This window comes from Prinia subflava, chromosome 6, assembly GCF_021018805.1.
Source record: "Prinia subflava isolate CZ2003 ecotype Zambia chromosome 6, Cam_Psub_1.2, whole genome shotgun sequence".
NCBI classification, from domain to species: Eukaryota; Metazoa; Chordata; class Aves; order Passeriformes; family Cisticolidae; genus Prinia; species Prinia subflava.
Genome location: NC_086252.1, coordinates 12299509 through 12319541, shown reverse-complemented (window position 1 = coordinate 12319541; position 20033 = coordinate 12299509). Strand labels below are relative to the sequence as shown.

Here is a 20033-nt window from a genome sequence, read left to right as displayed (position 1 = left end):
CTGGACATCTTCAGCCATAAAGCTGTACCAGGGTAACTGATTTTCACTGTTGAGACTACTCTCTGTAGAGGATACTCTGAAATCCAGGTCACAGACAGATCCTGCCAAGGATGCCAGATGAGAAATGCTTAACTTTATCTGGAAGAGTACCAAGCCACTAAGAATGAATGATTCTAAGTGACAGGGACAAGTAACAAAACACACTGATGGGAGCCGATTATGTCCTATAAAATCTACAGCACTCCTCCCTTTATTTTGCAAAGATTAGGCAAAAAATACACAAGGTTTAAAATGGCTGTCTTATAAAGATACCTTATAAAAGCAATAGCAATGTGGTACAGTTGATAAGAGGACACAAAGTGTATTTTAGCCAGAAAACCAGAGAGGTGTCAGCTAAATAAATCAGACACCATCTTTGATGCTGTCAAGTATAAAGTGTTAATAAAAAATTAACGTACTAATACAAATTTCTTAAGGCTTTTTCTCCTCAGTTGTATTTTCAATTAAAGATACCTGCTCTTCTGCTAAGAGCAGGCACTGGTGGTCTGTTGTGTTTGACTGAATTCTGAGCTGAAAGCAGCCAATTCCAGGCTGCAGCAGCTCTCTGCCATGCAGTCCCCTCCCAATCAGCTGACAGGAAAGATGAGCCTCTTTGTCAGGGTGAAACTGGGCTGTGGCATCTGCTTCTTTGCGCCCTGGTCACAGGTTTTTCTGCTCACTTCTTCATTGACCGCTGTCAGGATGGTGAGAACGTCTTCCCCTCTGCAAAGACACAAGTACAGCTCCTATTAGGCAGTCAACATCAGCAAAATAACATGCTCACTATCCTGATACACACCAGTGCTAGCAGCTCCTGGTTTAAATAGGCTTCAGACCACCTCCCTAGGTTGCTTTGAGCAGTTTGCATGGTGCTGCTCTGTCCTACATCACTGTTTTCACTCTGAGCGCCCATTCCCACTGCACATCATCTACCTCTGCATCTAAATCAAATTCCTGTCATCCAAAAGGAAAATTCAGGTGTTGCCAAAAATAAGCTTATGGAAACAGGTACCGAGGACAGCTGTACTCCAAGTGCTGGCACAGTGCCTGGATGTACCAGGTTCCCTTCCTGGTACTTCTGTAGGAGACATAATCCTGCAGGGTGGCCATGCCCAGGAGGAAGTCTGGCTCTGCAGGGATGCAGTCGAGCTGAAACCTCGCATCTTGCTCCACAGAAGAATCTTGCTCTCCAGAATCTGTTTCAATGGTCACACCCTGATGCAAAGCATCACCTTGGCAGGCCTGAATAAAAAAAACTTTTGGCTTTCCAGCCAGTGAATTGCAATTCTGTGCGGTGAAAGAAGTGGTCAGCTCCCGGATAGGTACTTCCTGCCCATCAACACCATATATAATGCCTTTTTTCCCATGAGACAGGATACAGCAAACAAAACAGTCCTTGTCCTCATGGTCTTCATTCTGGAAGCTCTTCACAGTCTCACGCATTCCTTCTGCAGTGAGGTCTTTACGTTCTTCTACTCTAAAATGAAGCTTGCTAAAGACATTCTTCAGAGCCACTGGAAAGCAAAGAGAAGGGAATTGGACACATTTCATTATATGAAAGTTGGACTCTGCAACTGCAAATTGCATTTATAGACAGAACTGGTCATCTGCTACATGACTGCATCCACATAGCTACATTCCTGGTCTGAAAATACTCTAGTAGTCTAATCACTAATCAGATCTCTACTGAGTCCCCTTAACAGTCATGAAAAGGTTTTCTTGCTTATTTCTGCGTATTTTAGAATTAGTATGCATAAGGCCAAAGCAAAGCTAGCCTAGCTTGTAAAGTCCAGGCTCAGGGTGCTGCTTAAGGTTGCAGTAACCTCACTAAAACTGCAAAATGCAAGTAAATTGTTCAGTGTCGGGCACTAAAAACTTGATGAGTTGATTAGGACTTGGCAGCACAGTAAACAGAGCCAACTGAGCCACTACAACAAAAGTAATTCTAGAAAGGGAAGACTGAAATTCAGACCTTTAAAAAGAGAAACAAGGTTTCTATTTTTAAAGATTCACAAACTCATCTTTAACATTCACTGTACCTGCATCCACCTCTGTCCCATTCCGATCCTTCATGTGTTTGTGTTCCAGCACTTCTTCCCTAGCTTTTGCAAAATTGTGATTATTCAGGATCAGGCACACTCCACAGGGTCGGCTGGTCATTTTGTAAGCTTCAAGCAGCTGAAAAGAAAGACTCCTGGTGAAACTCCTGCCCTGTCCTCCAAGTGCTGCCTAGCTGTTGGGAGTGGCAGAGCAGGTACAGAGCCAGCTGGCCTCCCCTCCAGGCAGCTCTTCCTCAGCAGCTTTGCTCCCAGGGCTTGGCAGTGCCCTGCCCCACTGCCTTTGGCAGTCTGGGCAGGACAGACCCTGCTGGACAACCGAAGCCAGGCTCAGCCCACACGGGGTGCTCTGTTCACTCACACCTCTGTTCCAAGCCAGCTGCCAGCTGCCTAATTCCTGCTATCACAAACTCGGCCTACCTTGCTACCCTTGCAGGTGTTTCTGAAGTACAACACTGCAGCAGCTGTGCCTGTGACATGGCTTCAGAATAAAGGATGCAGAGTTGTGCACTTTGCTTTTTCTAGACAGTTCTTTTAACAGTTGGTCTTAGAACAACTGTTCATGGAGGAGTGAGCCCTTCTAAGACAAAATGATGATGTTTCTAAGAAATAAACTAACTTACCTGGGAAGAGTCATTAAAACTGCCAAGAGGATCAGGTGCTACAGATGACACCAGGTGTCCCTCAGGGCATCCTCTGCTGCTCCTCTCTTCCTCTGTGATGAGCATCTCTTCTTGGCCTGTAAAACATTAATGGTTAGTCCTGTGCAATACCTGTACATCACTTCAAGAATAACTATGGGGAAGAGGCTGTTTTGTTCTGTTTTACCAAACAGGTTTAATCCATCTTCAATTCTGTTCCACAGGCTGATGTTAACTTTTTCACAGAGACTCTTCAGCATGCTTAGGTTGTCTTTCCCCAGCAGGCCCTTCTTCTCCATCTCAGTGAGAATGTCAAGCATGGTCTGGGTAATCAGAAAGGCAATCTGCTCTTAGGCCACCTCCATGCTGCCACTGGGAGCAAAGCTTGCAGCATGCACACCTAGGTTTTGATGTAGTGACTGCACATGCGACCCACGGAGTCACTCCAGCTGACCGGGAGCTCAGTGAGACCTCAGCTGAGCCAATTAATCCTCGTTCAACAAAACCTACAAGTACTGCATTTAACTACCAACATCTTCTCAAAACATACTCATTTCCTTTCTGTAGCTCAGAGGTGCCAAGATTGAATTAAGATCTAACCCAGGATATCTAACAGTGGTCATACAAGAATGTGTAACAGTATTTTTAATGATTGCTTCATTCAGCTTTCAGTGGCTATCCTGCACTCAGCTGAAACAGAAGAATCACTGCAGTGACCATCTTCAGCACGGCCAAAAAGGGCATAACCTCGCATGATGGTGTAGAGATTGCTCTGAAGCAAAAGGGGACCCGAGGGACAGGAACTCGTCAGTGAGTGCAGAGTGGTCACCCCAGGAATTAACAAGAACAGCTCTCACAGTCTCCCCTCTAAGAAAAGAAGGAAAATCCTCAAAACTTTTATTAGACAGAACAAAGTACCAAGGAGTCAGAACTGCAGGCTGAGATGGCATAAAAGCACTGGATCTCTTGCAAAGCTACTTCTAAATTCCAACTCATTTAACTTAGCCTTGAGAAGCATCTGCTGCTTAGATCTGTATTTTCTGCATTTAAAAAGAAAATCAATGTGGATAAAATAATATCCACAGTAGGTCACTTTCTGTATTTGATAATGACTTAGAAAGAAGAAAAAAAAAAGTCTGTTGGGCAAGATAAGTAAATGTGCTCATCAGTTTTTTGTTGATTAAAGCCACTGAGTGCCCTGAGTCCCATGTGGTGCTTGGATGTGAGGGCCTCAGTGCCTGGCACTCGTGGCACAGCTGGCAGTGACACTGCTGAAAGCTGTGCCCGGCACCAGCACAAACAGGTCCCACATGCACCCAGGGGCACCCTCGTTCCTGTGGTGTTTCCACCCTAAGAGTGACACCACAAAGAAGAGCGGCGCTCATTCTCCCATCAGCAACCCAACAGGCTCTACTGAATTATAGTAATAATTTTTAAAGCGTATTAAAGAGATACTTACAGTCTCACGGGTGAGCTTGCTTTTTGGTAATTCTTTGATCAAATGTAACTTGAAAGACATCAGCTCATCTTCAGTGGTATCTTCGGCTAGCTGAAAGAGCAGGCATCTAGAGAAAGAAGTGGAGAGCGTTGTTTCGTCGTGTTTCCTGCTCCTCTCCTCTACTGTTCCCCCCAGCACGTATTCCCCCTTTTTTTCCCTTTTAGATGGGGAGTCCCAGGACCGCCTGAAGTCAAGCCCTTCGGCCGGAGTTGGAGGAGGTGGCCCCGGCGGCACAGCGCGGCCGGCCCGGCCCGGCGCCCTCACCCACCTGAGGGGCGGCAGCCGCGCCCCGCCCGGCGCGCGCAGCTCGCGCTCCACCTGCCCGCGGCCGGAGCCCAGGTGCGCCACCAGGAGGTCGATGCGCCCGATGCGGTAGAGCAGCTCCCTCAGGAAGGCCGCGTTCCCCGCCTCCAGCACGCCCATCTCCTCTAGCGCCTCGAACAAGTCGTGCGGGCTCCGGACGGCTTCCAGCCTCCTCCTGGGGACGTGGTCCTGGCTGAGGAACTTCAGCGCTGCCAGCTCGGCCTCGTCCAGCTCGTTGCTGACCGCCAGCAGCCGCCCCCGGGGCAGCTCCATGGCCGCGCCGCAGCCGCCAGGCCGGAGGGCGGAGGGCGGAGGGCGGAGGGCGGAGAGCGGAGAGCGGAGAGCGGAGGGCGGAGGGCGGAGAGCGGAGAGCGGAGGGCGGAGAGCGGAGAGCGGAGGGCGGAGAGCGGAGAGCGGAGGGCGGAGAGCGGAGGGCGGAGAGCGGAGGGCGGGCCCCGGCCGGGGCGGTGCTTCCCTCTGGACCGGCCCTTCCGCAGCGGAACGCCGCAGGCCCGGGGAGTGCTGTGTGTAGGGCCACGGCTGGGCAGGTTCCGACTGCTCTTGTGCCATTCTTGAGCAAACCCAACGTGCTGGTGCGGATGCAAGGGTCTCTCTCTGCCCGGGCTTTTCCTGCAGCCGCCTCTGACAAACCACTGGGATTTCAATCCAAGGAGAAGGAAGCTTGTATAACACCGCCGATCGGCCTTCCTCCTTGCGAGCCTTCGGGCTGCTGGCAGGAGAGGCAGCACGCTCCCTGCAGGCGTTCGGCCACAGCAGCCACCAGCCACGGACAACAGCTCCCTTCCCACCCGTCCCACATCTGCTCAAGGCATTTCTGCAACAGGAGCAGGCACTGCGCCGACGTGTAGGGCTCTGGGATGCTGCAGCGCCTCCACTCCACCTCCTGGTGCAGCACCGTGAATAGATGTTATTTCACAACAGGAAAGGAGAGATTTTACCAACTGGAATTTCATCCTTCTGGAAATGAACCTTAACACCTTAATGCTCACATAAGAGAACAACCCTCAGCATATCCATATTGTCCAATAAAGAACCAGTGTTCTTGCTAAGCACTGATTTGAAACCAGCATTCCAAAATTCCAGTAAAAACCCTTTAGCAATATATTAAACAGAAATCTGTACATTGTTGTCCTAGAAGTGCCTTATCAATGTTCAAAACCCTGTGCAATATGCTTGGTTACTATGTGCATGGCAAGCTGGGTCAATGGTGGAGGGAATCCAGAAAGCAAGGCACTCTTCAACAGGCCATGAGCTGACATCTCCTCAAGACGTGTTGGAACAAGATCTTCCTATCTTGTTCTAAGGATGTATGGATCCATCTTTGCACTCACATACCTGGACAAATCAGGCCTAAACACAAAGTGGCTACACATGTAAAACTAATGTAGAAGACTTAGGCCAAGCTGAGGAGAATTGTCCAGGATAACATTCCTGGAACGTTATCCTGGACACATCTAGGCTAGGAATGTATGGTTGCCATCCACAAGAGCAAGCCACGTCTGGGGCCTGGGGAGTTCCAGTGGCTGTCAATAACAGAACAGAGTGACAAGGAAAGGCACACTTACAAGAAGGACACACACACATGAATATCTGGGAATTCCCAAAGATCTCAATTATATATTTTAGCATATTGCAAAGAAGTCATTGCAGATTAAACACGCTGTTCATAATTTGAAATATCTCTAGTTAAAAAGAGGCAGATTTGAATAATTTCTGAGAGAATGTGCCCATGTTATTTAGGGGTTAGACAAAAAAGGCTGAACACTCAACATCTCTGGAGAAAAATGTAGATCTCCCTGCTGTGCAGCTTAATCTCCTTAATGGTGTGTTCTGGGAATACACAAGACAGAGAGTCAAACAGACTTGATTAGCATAGCTAGTTTGATAACCAAGATGCCATGGCAGGAACAAACAGAACTGTGAAAATTACAGGAGATGGGACTACACCTGCCTATGGGAAGAGAGAAGATTCAATCAACTTCTGCAAGCAGAGAATTGTTGTAAAATGCATGAGTTTTCTGTGTGATTTGTAACCTGATTATTGTAGTAGAAATTATTAACCTGTTTGAAATAGTATATAAGCTTTTGAAAAACCTGAGTAAAATCGAATTCTGATCACCGAATCAGTCTTCCCGTCTCTCATCAATCGCCAATAGTGTGTATTTTGTTTCCACTTCTCCCTGGTCTTCAGATTTCCTACAGATCTTAGAGATCACAGATACAGCCAGCAGTTCAATCAATCCAAACTCATCAGCACCTGAATTTGCACCACTTTGAAAACTGAAGGAACCCTCACACAGGTGGTGGGGCTACTCAGGTAGTGGGAATCTCACCACAGCGGCCCAAGAGCAGCAGATTATCAAGTCACCCTCAAACCACTTGGATGGAGAGAAAGACAAACTTCCCAGAGGAGGTGGGCATAAAGAGCTCTCTGGGAAACTGCCTTTAAACTGAAAGAATAGGTAGCAAAATGTGAATGACTGGACAAGGACTCATGCCCCTGGACAGCATTATTTCTTCCTCTTCAGCTAACACTCCTCCCCAAGTCTTCTAAGTGTTTTTCTTTTCAAATAGCACCACTTGCCTGATTTCAGTTAAAGTTTGCAGGACTTCAACTCACCAGCTCTTCTTTCCCACCAGACTTGTGGCTCCACTTTCTGGTGGCAGTGCTTCTGCTGTCTGAAAACAAAACAGAATTAAATGCTAGGCTTTTGGCTGGATTTGGCCTCCCAGCCATGACCTGGGAGGAAGGAAAAGGCAAAGTAAAAAATAAAGCTGAGGGCCTTCAGAAAGAAAAAGTGATTGCCCCTCATCATTCTCTAGCTTGTACTACAGAGAAATTGCAGTACTAGATTGTACTACAGTCAGAAAACTGCAGAACTTCTTTCTTACCATACAGCTCTGTGGAAGGGACACAGATCCGTGCAAAAACCTAGCAGCCACACTTTGCTCAGAACCACGAAACTCAAAGTGTGTTTTCTCCTTCCCTGATTGCTGCATAACTTACAAATAAATTCACAGTATGGCTGTTTTCTGCAGTTCTTTGAAGGATTTTGATGAGGTTTTCTCTCCTAGTAGGTCTTCATCCACAAGGGAGAATGATAAACTATGGAGGTGGCTGGATTTTAATAGGCAGAACAAAATACCAAATCAATTTAAATCACAGGGTGTGACTGATCAGCACCCTCTGTAGCCCCCCCTTCCAGTGGATGACAGGTCAGAAGGGAAGGACAAAAACTACACCATCTCAAGGAGATAATAAAGAAAGTCCAAGTTACCTCAACACCAGGGAGACTGAAGGGTGACCTTGGTTTTAGGGAAGACATTTGCACCTGTGAATCATCAGGTAGCCCAAGACAATTAACAGGGAATAATGTCTTCCTGAGCAAGCCAGACCACCACGGAGGGTGGGGATATGTGGCTCACCCCAGCCCAACATAAAAGTGTAAAACCTGGACAACTGACAAAACATTTAAACTTTGAAAAGAGCAATGAGCTTGAGCTGGCTTCTACCCACATTCCACTGTGACTGGGGATGTCCAGGGCCATGACAGACAGCACTCCTATGTAGCTGTCTTACCCTACCAAATCAGAATCCTGTGTAGCCCCAAAGATTCCAAATAATTAAATTTGATATCCAATTCCTCCTCATGTAGAATAGCTGAAAGAACTTGGGCTGAGTGTATTGAGCTCTGACATAGAAATATGAAAACCAGAAATGCTACAGATTTACAACTTCACTTCTGGAGCAGCTGCCACCTTTCAGCAAGTTTCTCACAGAGGAAGCAGTTACTGAATGGCCCTAGTGGCATCAGCTGCCATTGTCATGACAGTCCTGGACTTACTCTTTTCTACCATCTCTTCAGCTGCTGCCCCTTGGGGTGGCTGCCAACAAACATTCCAACAAGAGCAAAATTACTTCTGCTGGGGTAAAAGTGTTTGTCATGCTGACTGTCCCTCAGAAAGCTCATCCAAGAGAGGAACACACTGCAAACCAAGGTGATATAAAAACCAAGATAATTTTTATTTAACAGAATCATCATGATTACAGAACTTCCTTCCAGTATTTCAAAGTCATTCAAGACACACTGAGCCCTGAGAGCTCTGAGAAATAACGAAGTGAGAACCTTTATTTATTACTTACACAGTTGGGCTGCTTATTGAAGTAAATCATTGACATAAATCAAATCAAATATTTAGAAGAAAAGAACCAAACTAACATTATCATGGCGTTTTCATCCTTCCGGAGCAGCATGTTATTTTCCATGAACAATTATAGCTTCCAGAGAGGCAGTGATTCACCTCTGGGTAAGGCAGTTATTTACACATGCTGCCTGGGAGTGCATCTGGTATTCTGAATCTGTTCACTTTTATCAGATTTTAGGGACTTAAAAAACAGACACAAATGGGACTTCTCTGGCATTTCCAATAACTTTTACAATACTACTTGAAAGCCCTTTCTCACTTGAAACCCAGACCAAACACACTCCACAGCTTCTGCAGGACAAAAATGATTTGTGGTTTTCCACAGCCTTGTCCGACCGCTCCAGATCCAGGTGTTGGAAGGCTGATTCAATATGGAAGTTGGAAAATTTAGGTCCTATGCCTCCTTAAAGGGCTGGGGATACTACACAGATGCAGATAATTTGTCATGTAAATTCTCTTCCCTGTCAAAGCCCACTCCAGATGCCATTCCTAATGGAGTTTCTTGTCTGCTTTTCACTGTGGAACTTCAAAGATCAATTTCTTCAGCAGTGTTGATGTTATCTTTGGCATCTGCTTAGATCCTGCTAATTCTCTTCCTGCCACTTCATGGTTCACTTCTGTCAGGATGGTTGTGAGATCCACCCGGCTGGAACAAAAATGAAGAAAAGTTACATTGAAACACATGGTACTTGCAGCGTGGCCAAGGGCGTCATGAGTGTTTGCCCCAGTAAAGGGGTATCCCAAGGAAGGCTGGTATCCTCCTCACCCTACTGCCATGGAAATTGCACATTCCACTGAATAACCACACAATCCAGTGTGTTTGGGGGAAATAAAAGCAACCTCCGTGCAGCATTGCTTTGGTTACAGCCAGAAGAGGTCACCAAGGTGACACATTCTCCATGTCTTCTTCTGGACTCCATGAGAAAATGATATCTGAAGGGAAATTTTATTTTCTAAATGAAATTTATGAGGGGATGGGGGGGGGCAACAATGAAAATTATGCCTGCAGAACCCTGAGGGGTTTTGTCTGTGTAATCACTCAACAAATTCACCTCTAGTTGGGTGTCACTGGAAGAAAAATAACTTATCAGTCAAAAAATGTTTTAAAACACACATACACACGCTTGTTTATGTGTAATGTTGCAGCATTACAACCCTGGTTTTGTCACGGGAAAACCAGGGGAAGTCACTTATATTTTGGCTGATCTGTAGAAGACTAACAGTGCCCAATTTCAAAATAAATACTGTTCTCCACTGTCCTGCACGTGAAAAGCATTAATTGCACAAATGCAAACCACTGTGTTTCAGCACAGCACCCTTAAGTATGCACTTCTGCAATACCCCAAATGGACAGAATTAGAATAGAAATGGTACTTACTGTGGACAAAGCAACTCCATCTTCTTACAGAGGGATTGAATGTAAACAGTGCCAGTCTTAGGGCAGCGGAAGGACAAGCAGTCCTCCACTGTAGACATGCCAATCAGAAAATCAGCCCTGTCAGGAATGGAAGTTGAAGGTCTAGCATCCACCTCAAGAGATCCAGAAGAGTCTGATTCTACTGTAACAGATGGATGATGGATACAGCCTTGGCAAGCCTGGATGAAAAACACCTTGGGTTTGCCAGCAAGAGAAGGACAATTAGTTCCAGTGAAGTAGGAGATTAAATCGTCAATATCTACGCACTCATCATCAACACCTTTTATTTTGCCTTTTTCGCCATGGGAGAAAATGAAGCAAACAAAACAGTCCATATTTCTATGATTTTTTTTGCCGTACTCTTTAACTGTGTCACGCATTTTTTTTCCTTCTAGATTCATGTACTCAACTGTTTCAAACTGAAGCCACTTAAAGACCCTCTTCACAGCCTCTAGGGAAAAAATCAGAAGGAACTTGTTAAACATAAACAGTGACAAGGAAGATGCTGAAACATCAGTGTCTGTGTGGTAGATCAGATATTAGCAGAAGTGTTCAGATCCCACAGTAAAATCACCTCCCTGGCTCTTAGCCTGCCAAATCCTATTAGAAAAACTCAAATGCCTAATTTGCCTATTTTTTTTAGACACAGCTTTTAAGTATCATGCTATCTAAAACAACAGGTTTCAGATTCTGTGTTGTATGGGTACAAATTAGTGAAGTTTACTGTGTTAAAGCAAGCTTTAACTATGCATTGCATAGTAGTGTCAGATGCCTAAGAACAACACTTGGCAAGTTAAAGAATTGCCACCTCTTTAGAATGACAAATTCTGATACTCTTAAATGAAGCAGGTCCCTCATTCTGTGAGAATGGTCAATGCAGCAAGAAGGAAATCGGAGTAACCTGCTCACAAATGCTATGAGGACTTCTCAGCAAATGGTGGCCTAATTGTTGTGTGGGCAGAAAGAAAGTAGCTGGGAAGACAGCAGCCTGTCAATGGGCTGGATGGAGTTAAAAATATCCATGATATGTTCTTTCAGGAATCTGATTTTACTTGTTTACTCTTGTTTATTTCAGAAGTGATTTGCAGGGAGACTGGCTTTAAGGAAAGTTACAGAGCATTTATTTGAGCATTGAAGAGAATTTGAGGACTTAAAATATTTTTCTGTGATAGCTAAGAACTAAAAAAAAAAATCAAAGATTGGAACGGTGGAATAATAATCACTTTTTCACTAGCTGTACATATAACCAATTATGACAATGCCTTTTTCCTGGAACTAAGAGTAAATCCTTCTTTAAGGCATCAGCTAAATGCTGGAAGTGGCCTATTTCCAGTTGGTACAGAGACTCAGTCCAGTCTCTGGAGGCCAAGGAGTACCATGGACATGATTCTTCTTCACAGCAAAGATTAGATAATTGCTTTGGAGAATTATCAATGAAAAAAAAACCAAACCCAAACTAGTAATTTGGTTTAGGAAGTACTTACCTCCATCTTGCAATGTTCCCTCTCTATTGTTACTGGGATTTTTAAAAATGTAGTTGTTAAGAATTAAACAGTAACCATGGGGGTTATTTTTCATATTGTATATTTTCCCATGCTGCAGAAACAAACAAACAAAAAAGCAGTTGGAAAGCAGAGCCAAGCATTCAAAAGAATACTATATATTCAAAATATACTATATAGAGATTGCTGGTCCATCATTACCTAAGCACAAAAAAAACAACCAACCAACCAACACCAAAAAACCAAACCAAACCAAAACCAACCCACAAAAAAACCAAAAAAAAACCCAAACCCCCCCCCCCAAAAAAAAAAACAAAAAAAACCCAAAAAAACAAAACAAAACCAAACCAAAACCAAAACAAAACAAAACAAAAAAAAAAACCAAAACACCCCACAAAGGCCAAGAAACAAGAAAGGAAAATTCGAATGATACAATTTAGCTACAGATGAGAGGAATCTGCATTGTCTTCCTCTCTCTTCTGTTAGGATATGATTTTGACATGATGGAAAGGATCACGAAACACAAATCTGCATGTGCATAGGAAAGTTCCAGCACTCCATTTCCTCTGAGGGTCTTTGTGCAATTCCAGTGGGGTAGCACATTCTGCTATTCCCTTCACATCTGTCCAGGAGTATCCTGGCCAGGATTTTAATGTTCCAGTCTCCATTAAGTTTTCTTCACTCAGCTTTCATTTCTTGCTGAAAAGGTTGCTGACAACCAGGTCCCCACTAAGAATGTTTGGTCTTGTTTGGAAAATAGAATCTGTTAGGAATTGTTCTAAGGTCTACATATAGAGCCAGAACTCCTCCATCTTGGCTGTTCCACCTGCTTATTGTTATGAATTTCTGCTCCCTCTCCCAGGAGATGGGTAAATACTTTAAAGGTAATCTTGAGGTATTTCTCACCTGTTTTGCTGCACCCCCCTCTGCTCCTTGTTCCTCTGGATGCACAGGCACAGGATAGCGGACTTCTTCCCTGGAATAATTTTCTAAGAAGGAGAAGATAAACAAAACATTTTAGAACTAAAAGGATAAATCTTCCACTGTGCATATTTCATCAGTCAAAAAGCCAGAACATGGAGTGAGGTGGAGGGGGTTTTCACACCAGTGAGACCCCAGCATTGTGTAGAGCTGGGCCAAGCACGGCACCAGTTTCACAGACTGCTGGCTATTACAGAAGCCATGCAGGGCTGTGCTCCATTGCTTCTCTGCTCCTCTGCTCTTTTACTGGTAACAAGATACAGATAATAAAAGGTTGAATGTGAGTAGTCATCCCAGGCAAGCCATTCACCAGCATCTCCGATGTGGGGGTATATAAACGAAGGAGGAGACTCATTTTTGTACAATAGTACAAAATGCTGGTCTATTTACTTCTGAGGCTACTCTCTCTTCTCCAGAGAACTTTACTGTGTGAGTGGATGCAAGGATGCAAAATACCAGCATAATGAAAGATCTCCTCACAGCACTTATTTGAGTACAACTTTCTGAAAAAAGTGAAGGAATCATCAAATCATAACTCTGACCAAGGAAACAAAATCACAGTACTCATTTTACAAGTTACAAAAATGTAATTAAATGAAATTTAATTGTCAAGGCAACAAGTTCTACACAACATGTATTTTTTCTACTTATCAAGAGGACAAAATAATAACAATACTACTAGAAAGCCATTCTCCTGACACAGGACTTGCTTGCACTAGCCTCCCTTGGCAATGATCTTCTGCTCTTTTAGAGACCCCAGCAGAGGACAGCAGCACAAAGACATGCAGGGAAAACTGCTTGGTTTATCTGCAGGGTACTACATGGACTGTTTAAATGTATCTGAGGAAATTCAGGTCTGAGTCATTCAGAAGGAAGTTGTTATGGACTGAGACATCCTGTTTCCCAAAGGAACACCCAGCTTTGGTGCCGGAAAGCACCACCTTGTCTGCAACAGCCCGAATATACTGAAATCCTTGAAATTTCGCATCTGGTTACAGAAAGGTACACTCCAGCCAAGTGATTGGTTTTCAGGGCCTTTCCTTTGACCAAGAGCAAAGGGCATGCCTAACAGAAAACAGTGCTGGCAATCTCCCAACACAAGTTTCTCCAAGTTAGCTGACACTTCTTGTCTCTTACAAGTGACTTGGAATTTATGCTGGTCCAAAACCAGCACTGCGCTTCTTCCTGAACAGATAAATTGCATTTAAGGCAAGGAGAAGGCAGAAGAAGAGCATCTACAAGGCACAGAACATACTTCAAGGATAGATACAAGAATCCATGATGGGATAATGAAGCAGCAGAAAACTTCAGGAATCAGAGTTCTCCAGAGCTGTTCTGCCTATCTTAGGATACTGTAAGGTCTCTCTGTTATCGCTGAACTTCTAAACTGCCAAGGATGAAGCCATAAAACCCACAAAAGACCCCAGCTCTGTTCTTAAACAGCAGATTAAATAAATATACCTTTTTTCTTTTCTTCATAGGTATCAATTCTTTTCTTTAAGTCAGGTCTAACACTCTGGAGTAGATCTTTTAGAATTGTCAGGTTATCTTCTTTAATTATCTCCTTTATTTCCATTTCCAGAAAGATCTGCAACATTGACTGGTAAAACAAAAACACATAATCCAAACTCATCCAGTGACCCTTGATAACTGCAGTATCAGGCACCTCTGCAACAGGGCAGAAGACAACCTCCTCATTCCCAGAGACTGACCAGCTAAAGACCTGTTACTTTTTCCTCCAAAACTCATTAAAGCAAGGGTCAAAATGCAATGCAACTGAATAAACACATCACCACTAAGGTTAAAGCAGGACAATTGCCCAGAAACTGCCTATAACTAGGCTATCCTGCTTTGTCTCAGCAGTACAAAGCACTGATGAGAATAACATAACATCCTGTTGTGCCTTTGTGTTCTGATGAAGTGCTGTGAAGTCCTGTAGCTATGCCATTTTGTATTTTCTATTACAGAAAAGCTGTTAAGCACTAATTTTATTTATTAAAGCTCAATTGTCCATTAAGCTGGAGGTAAACCTGCTAATTTTCCTCTACGTGCCACAATATAAATACGACTTTTAAGGAAGGTTCTTAATAATACCAAGCATTTTTATAATATAGCTCATTACAGCAAATATTAAACTAGCTCACCCAACCTCAATACTTTGGAGGGAAAATTAACAGTATGTTGTTACTCCAAATTATAATAAAGAAGAAAATTTACCCGTTGACACACAAAAATTTGTGGTAGAACTCACATTAGAACTCGATTTTCTGTCTCCAAAATATTGTTTTTCCTTTGGCAAACATCACTCTTCTTAGGTATAGCATATGTCTTACAAAGATATTTGTCTTATAAATGCCAAACAAAGATTAAAGGAAGAACATGATGGATTTTGCAAGACGACAAGAGTAAGGAGTCAGATGGTGGAGAGAAAATGGAATCAGGAGAGCAAAAAAGGCAAAGATACAATACAAAAAATAAGGATCCATTCTTTTACACAGCAGCTATTAGCTAACATCACAATTCTTTCAAACTGGATTTTCTTGAGAGCAGGCTGCTTTCTCTTTCCTCCCTTCTTGAAAGAACTAGAGGACTCTGAACTAGCAAGAAACTCAAGACCACTTTTCATACAGCGTTTTCCTGGAGCTTGTTCTTTGGTACTTGTTTGTGGAGCAGGAACTTCACACTTGCGACTTCTTCTGGAGCCAACTCCTCTGCAATTCCATACAGCAGTTGCCTGACAACAAAGAGTAGAGAGACCCTCAAGAAAGCTCTAAGAAGTAAACATCACATTTAAACATTTGAACTGCAAAATGTAAAACTCACAATGACAGGAAATCACGTGTAATAAATACAGTTATGCTGGGATATTCACAAGACAGCAGTGCGGACAGACAAGGCAGCTGACACTGAACTGTTGCACTGTGCATGCTCAGGTTTACCTGTAAGCTGACACCTGTGCCCTGCCCGGGAGCTGCAGCTCCCTGCTCATCTCCTCCCGGCCGGAGCCCAGGTGGGCAGTCAGGAGGTCGATCCGGCTGATCCGGTAGAGCAGCTCCTTCAGGAAGGACAGGTTCCCCGGCCCGATCAGGTCTTTCTCCTGCAGCACTTCAAAGAAGGCCTTGGGCTCCTGGATGCCTTCCAGCTTCCTCCTGGGGACATGCTCCAGGCTGAGGAATTTAAGAGCTGCCAGTTCCGGTGTGACCAAAGCCTCAGAAACTTCAAAAAGCAGCTTGAGGAACTCTGTACTCATTTCACATCAGGATTTGGATCTAAACACAAACAGATTTCATTAGTCAATAAAACTAGTGCAACAACATGATTTATATAAGAGGTATCACATCGTGTAGAATGGCCCATAATAAATACATGCAATCAGCAGTATTTCAATAGAGAGAGGCTGTCTTGCTACCGCAGCTTTGATGCTTAGCTCTTGCAGCTCTCCGGACTTAACAAAGGATATTAAAAACTCTGTACTCAGTGACATTAGCAGAGAAAGTCACAGATCATTCTTGCTTCCTATGGTGTGTCTAGACAGTGGGAAGTATCAATGTACAGGATGGACAATCCTGGCAGGCTGGTGCTGTTTGGGTTTTCTTGAAGTTTGATACCATTTAGGAGAAACAGCTACTTGCCAGTCTGAAATACAGACTATGTAGTAAATGAGATTGCCAGATTCTACACCATTACAAAGCTTTTACATCATAACAAGACAAAGAGTCCACATGAGTATAGCTACTTGAAGCTATCTGGCTTCTCCTTTCTTTTTATACTGCTCCTGGTCAGCATACCCAAAGCACCTCTTCCTGTTTTGGTTTATCTGTATCAAGTAAAACTCAGTTACCAGCTCTCAATTAATTCGTAATATTAAAAGCAAATACAGATCATGTCAACACTTTTAAAAAGGCCAGAAGAATTCCTATCAAACTATCTCTGTTTTGCTGAGCATGGAATACCACCTCCCCTTCTTGTCCACTTTCTCCATCATCTTTCGGAATATTAAACTTGGCGTACAACTTCTGAGCACATGGGGAAGTTAGAAAATACCAACAGCTATCTCCCCCTGACTCTTAAGGGACCTGCCTCCACTGATGGCCCATGGACATGTCAGTGTGTTATAAATTCTTGTCAGGCTGAACAGAGACACCAGACACGTGTCAGGGGCTCTCATTGTTTGATTGTACCATCCTCTGAACTGCGGCAACAGCCCAATGTTTAAACTCAAAAGGCATTGGCTGACATGCCCTTAGATTCATACAATACACTTCCACAAGAGCAGAGGCTAACAAGCCCTTAATTTTGCACAGTATGCTTCACACAACCAACTCCTCAAAAGGTGCTGGCTCACAAACCACAACACCCAAAGGTGCTGAGTCCAAGCCATGCCACCACTACACAAAGGTGCCGGCTCAGGAGCCACAAAAACCTCCACAAGCTCCTCCCTCCCACAGTAAACTTCAAAATGGAATATGGCCTAAAATATTATGGCTGTGCAAGCCGAGAGAGAGAAGAAAGCAAAGAATATTGCCAGTCCTTAGATCCTGGTGCTGCCACATGGATAGTCTGGAGATGGAGAGAGAATAGAGAGGGCATAAAGGGGGGGAAGGGGTGTGTCGTGGTTTAATGTAGTTTGGTTTTTAGTTAAGGAAAAAATCCACGAGCTACGGAAGTGATTCCCTGTAAGGACCTTGGTAGCTTCCCTCACATCTGACAGAACCAATCAGCTGGCTAGTTTTGAATATTGACACTCTGTTAAACCACTGAAGGCAGCTAAATACTGTGAAATCACATTTAAAGACGAACAAGCCCAAAGAAACTTGGCAAACTAAAACCACTTGAGGGTGTGTGCCCAGTCCACGTCCTGCTGTAGTTAACTGGGTGTGTGCCCATTATCTAAATTAGACAGTGTGTTTTGTTCACATGTGCACAGGCAGCCTTTCCCCAGGCAGTGAGCTGGGCTGGGGACAGAGTACGAGTGTCAGGACGGAGCAGGAGCTGGCTCAGCACAGCACTGCCCCACTGCCCCAGGACCTCTCCCTGATCACACCTCCCCTGCAGCAATGCTCAGAATGTTTGAGATGAATCAGCCTACAGCTGGCACTTACGGGCCTGTCTGTAATTTCTTCTGGTAAGAGAAGCCATTTCACTTTCTCTGCCCTAGGTGCAAGACACCTAGGTTCTATGGTTTCTGAAGAGAACCCATAGAAATGTATTCAGAAGAGGTCTCTTGTCTTAGAGAGAGACACTGGCAGTGGGAGACAGAAAAGTTGACAATGACAAAAGAGAAATTCCCACTCTTACATAACTGGAATACTGCAGTCCATTTTACTTACTGCTGCTGCAAAGGTTTCAATAACAATATTCCAAGGTAGCCCAGCTGATTAACTGGTAATAACAATTAGCAAACAATTGTATTCTGTGCTTCTCCAAGGACCACTCTACAGCAAAGGAGCTTTCTGTGGCAGCATTATGTGGGTTAGCAAGAGTGAACGTACTGAATCTACAATTGAATCTTAAACCTTTGCATTTCAAGTAAACTGATACAACAGTGAAACGTGGTGACACAGCACATATACTTTGTGTTCTGCCCCAAAACACCGTTTTCTTTAAATCCGCCCAAACCAAACTTTTAAACAGGCAATAATCCATATCATTCAGCCTATATCAACCAGTAGTATCTGCATGTGCCTAAGCTCACAATTCAGTGATTACCTCACTTTATATTTCTATAACCACACAGGAAAGAATAATATATTCTTGGTACTTAGTCACGAAGTTATCTTCTTTCTCACATAAATCATGCCTTTCATTTAAGATACAAGAGATATTGCTTATAAAAGCAAATCTTTCTTGTAAAGGGAATTTTCATTTTATTTCTCACAGGCTGTAAGTTTCAAACCCATCAAATTATTGCAGTTAAAAAGACATGTGCCACATATATTTAAGCCTGTCTGTAGTTACAGGGAGCACAATTAAAACAATATTTAACTGCCACTGTTTTTTTCTCCCAGTTTGCTAACTTAAAGACACAACTGATACAAGTAAAATTAATATTAATAACAGTAGTAACTTTAAATGACTTACATGGGAGGACAACTCTGAAGCAAGTGAGTCAACCAGTCACTAAAGTTGCAGGGAAAGTCTGCCTTTTTCACAATACAGTATTGTCATTATCATGTGACTTTCCAGAAGTATGTTACAATGGAATAAAATGCTAATAAAACAGGAGATCCCTACTTCAGCTACTTCACACTTCCATTTTCAGAGAACTGATTATTACAGAACTTGTGAGAAAAAAATGGTAAACAAGACATGAAGTAATCAGGTTTTCCTTTTGTTTTACGGCAACAACTAAGCAGCACACCTAGTGCTTTCTAGCATAGAGCACAGCTCAGCACTTTTGCTCTCATACACAAATCCTAATTAAAAGTGAGAGATGGCTGAATCTATATCTTTTCATTTAAAATATCTCAGTCCCACTGCCCTGCTGTGTCACCATGTCTGCCATGACCTACCCCTTTCTCCGAAGTCCCTCTCCAACTCATCCCTGTTTATTTTTAACTGGAAGATATTTTTTGAATTAAGAAGAAAGACAACTATTAGCACCAAATTCAGTAGCAGCACTCAGTAAATGCAGGGAAATCAACAACTAAACATTCTTCTGAAATTATTTATGTAATATACTTCCCCATTTGGAGGAGAATTTGAACATAATTAATTTCTTACATATTCGCTTTCTTTAAAGTAAAGAACTCAGCCTTCAATGAAAAGGTTTCCCAGCATGCAAGTTGCTGGAATGTTCCACGCAGCAGGAAATAAAACAGCACTCAGTATGGTGCTGAAATTTTAAAATTTTGCAATGAAAACAGTCATTTATGGATTTCAACCTATCTTTACAAACTCAAAATTATACCATACCCTTTGATAGAATCAGGGTCTTCCAAAAGGCACACTCTGCTAACAGATCAGAAAACCTTGTTTCAGTGGCAGGAATTGCGCCATCCTTCAAAGGCTGGAAACAGCACAGAGGAACACCACAAGTACTCTTTCATTTTCAGATCCAACATGTCTGTCTCTGTGTCATTCCAAACCTCAGCATCTCTTTCCCTCCATCATTTCTTCTGTGTCTTACCTGAACCAAGACTCCAGCTGCAGTCTGAAAGAGCCGTGATATGCACTGTGACAAATGGATAATGGCTTCTCCTCTCAATCAGCAGTTGGAAGGGACCACCCCTTTGGCACTAGTTTCACTTTTGATTTCTTCTCCTCTCGCCCTTCCTGGAAATGTTACTGTCCTTTTGTTTAATTAGTTTTCCTCATTTCCCTTGGCTCCTCTGCACTCTGGTTTCCTCCAGAACTGTCTCAGTGACC

The 20033-nt window shown here is 43.5% G+C and overlaps 1 protein-coding gene across 1 annotated transcript; it reads right to left on the bottom strand.

The window, feature by feature from the left end:
* Positions 1 to 220: 220 nt before the first annotated feature.
* Positions 221 to 19932, bottom strand: LOC134551879 (uncharacterized). The gene is given in 16 exon segments (XM_063399863.1): positions 221 to 762; positions 1052 to 1553; positions 2079 to 2217; positions 2720 to 2835; positions 2925 to 3060; positions 4197 to 4302; positions 4504 to 5454; positions 7180 to 7238; positions 9276 to 9411; positions 10144 to 10633; positions 11667 to 11778; positions 12591 to 12673; positions 14127 to 14265; positions 15294 to 15399; positions 15605 to 15934; positions 19795 to 19932. Coding segments are annotated over 15 exon segments (3522 nt in total). The 5' UTR covers positions 15916 to 15934; positions 19795 to 19932; the 3' UTR covers positions 221 to 626.
* Positions 19933 to 20033: the final 101 nt, after the last annotated feature.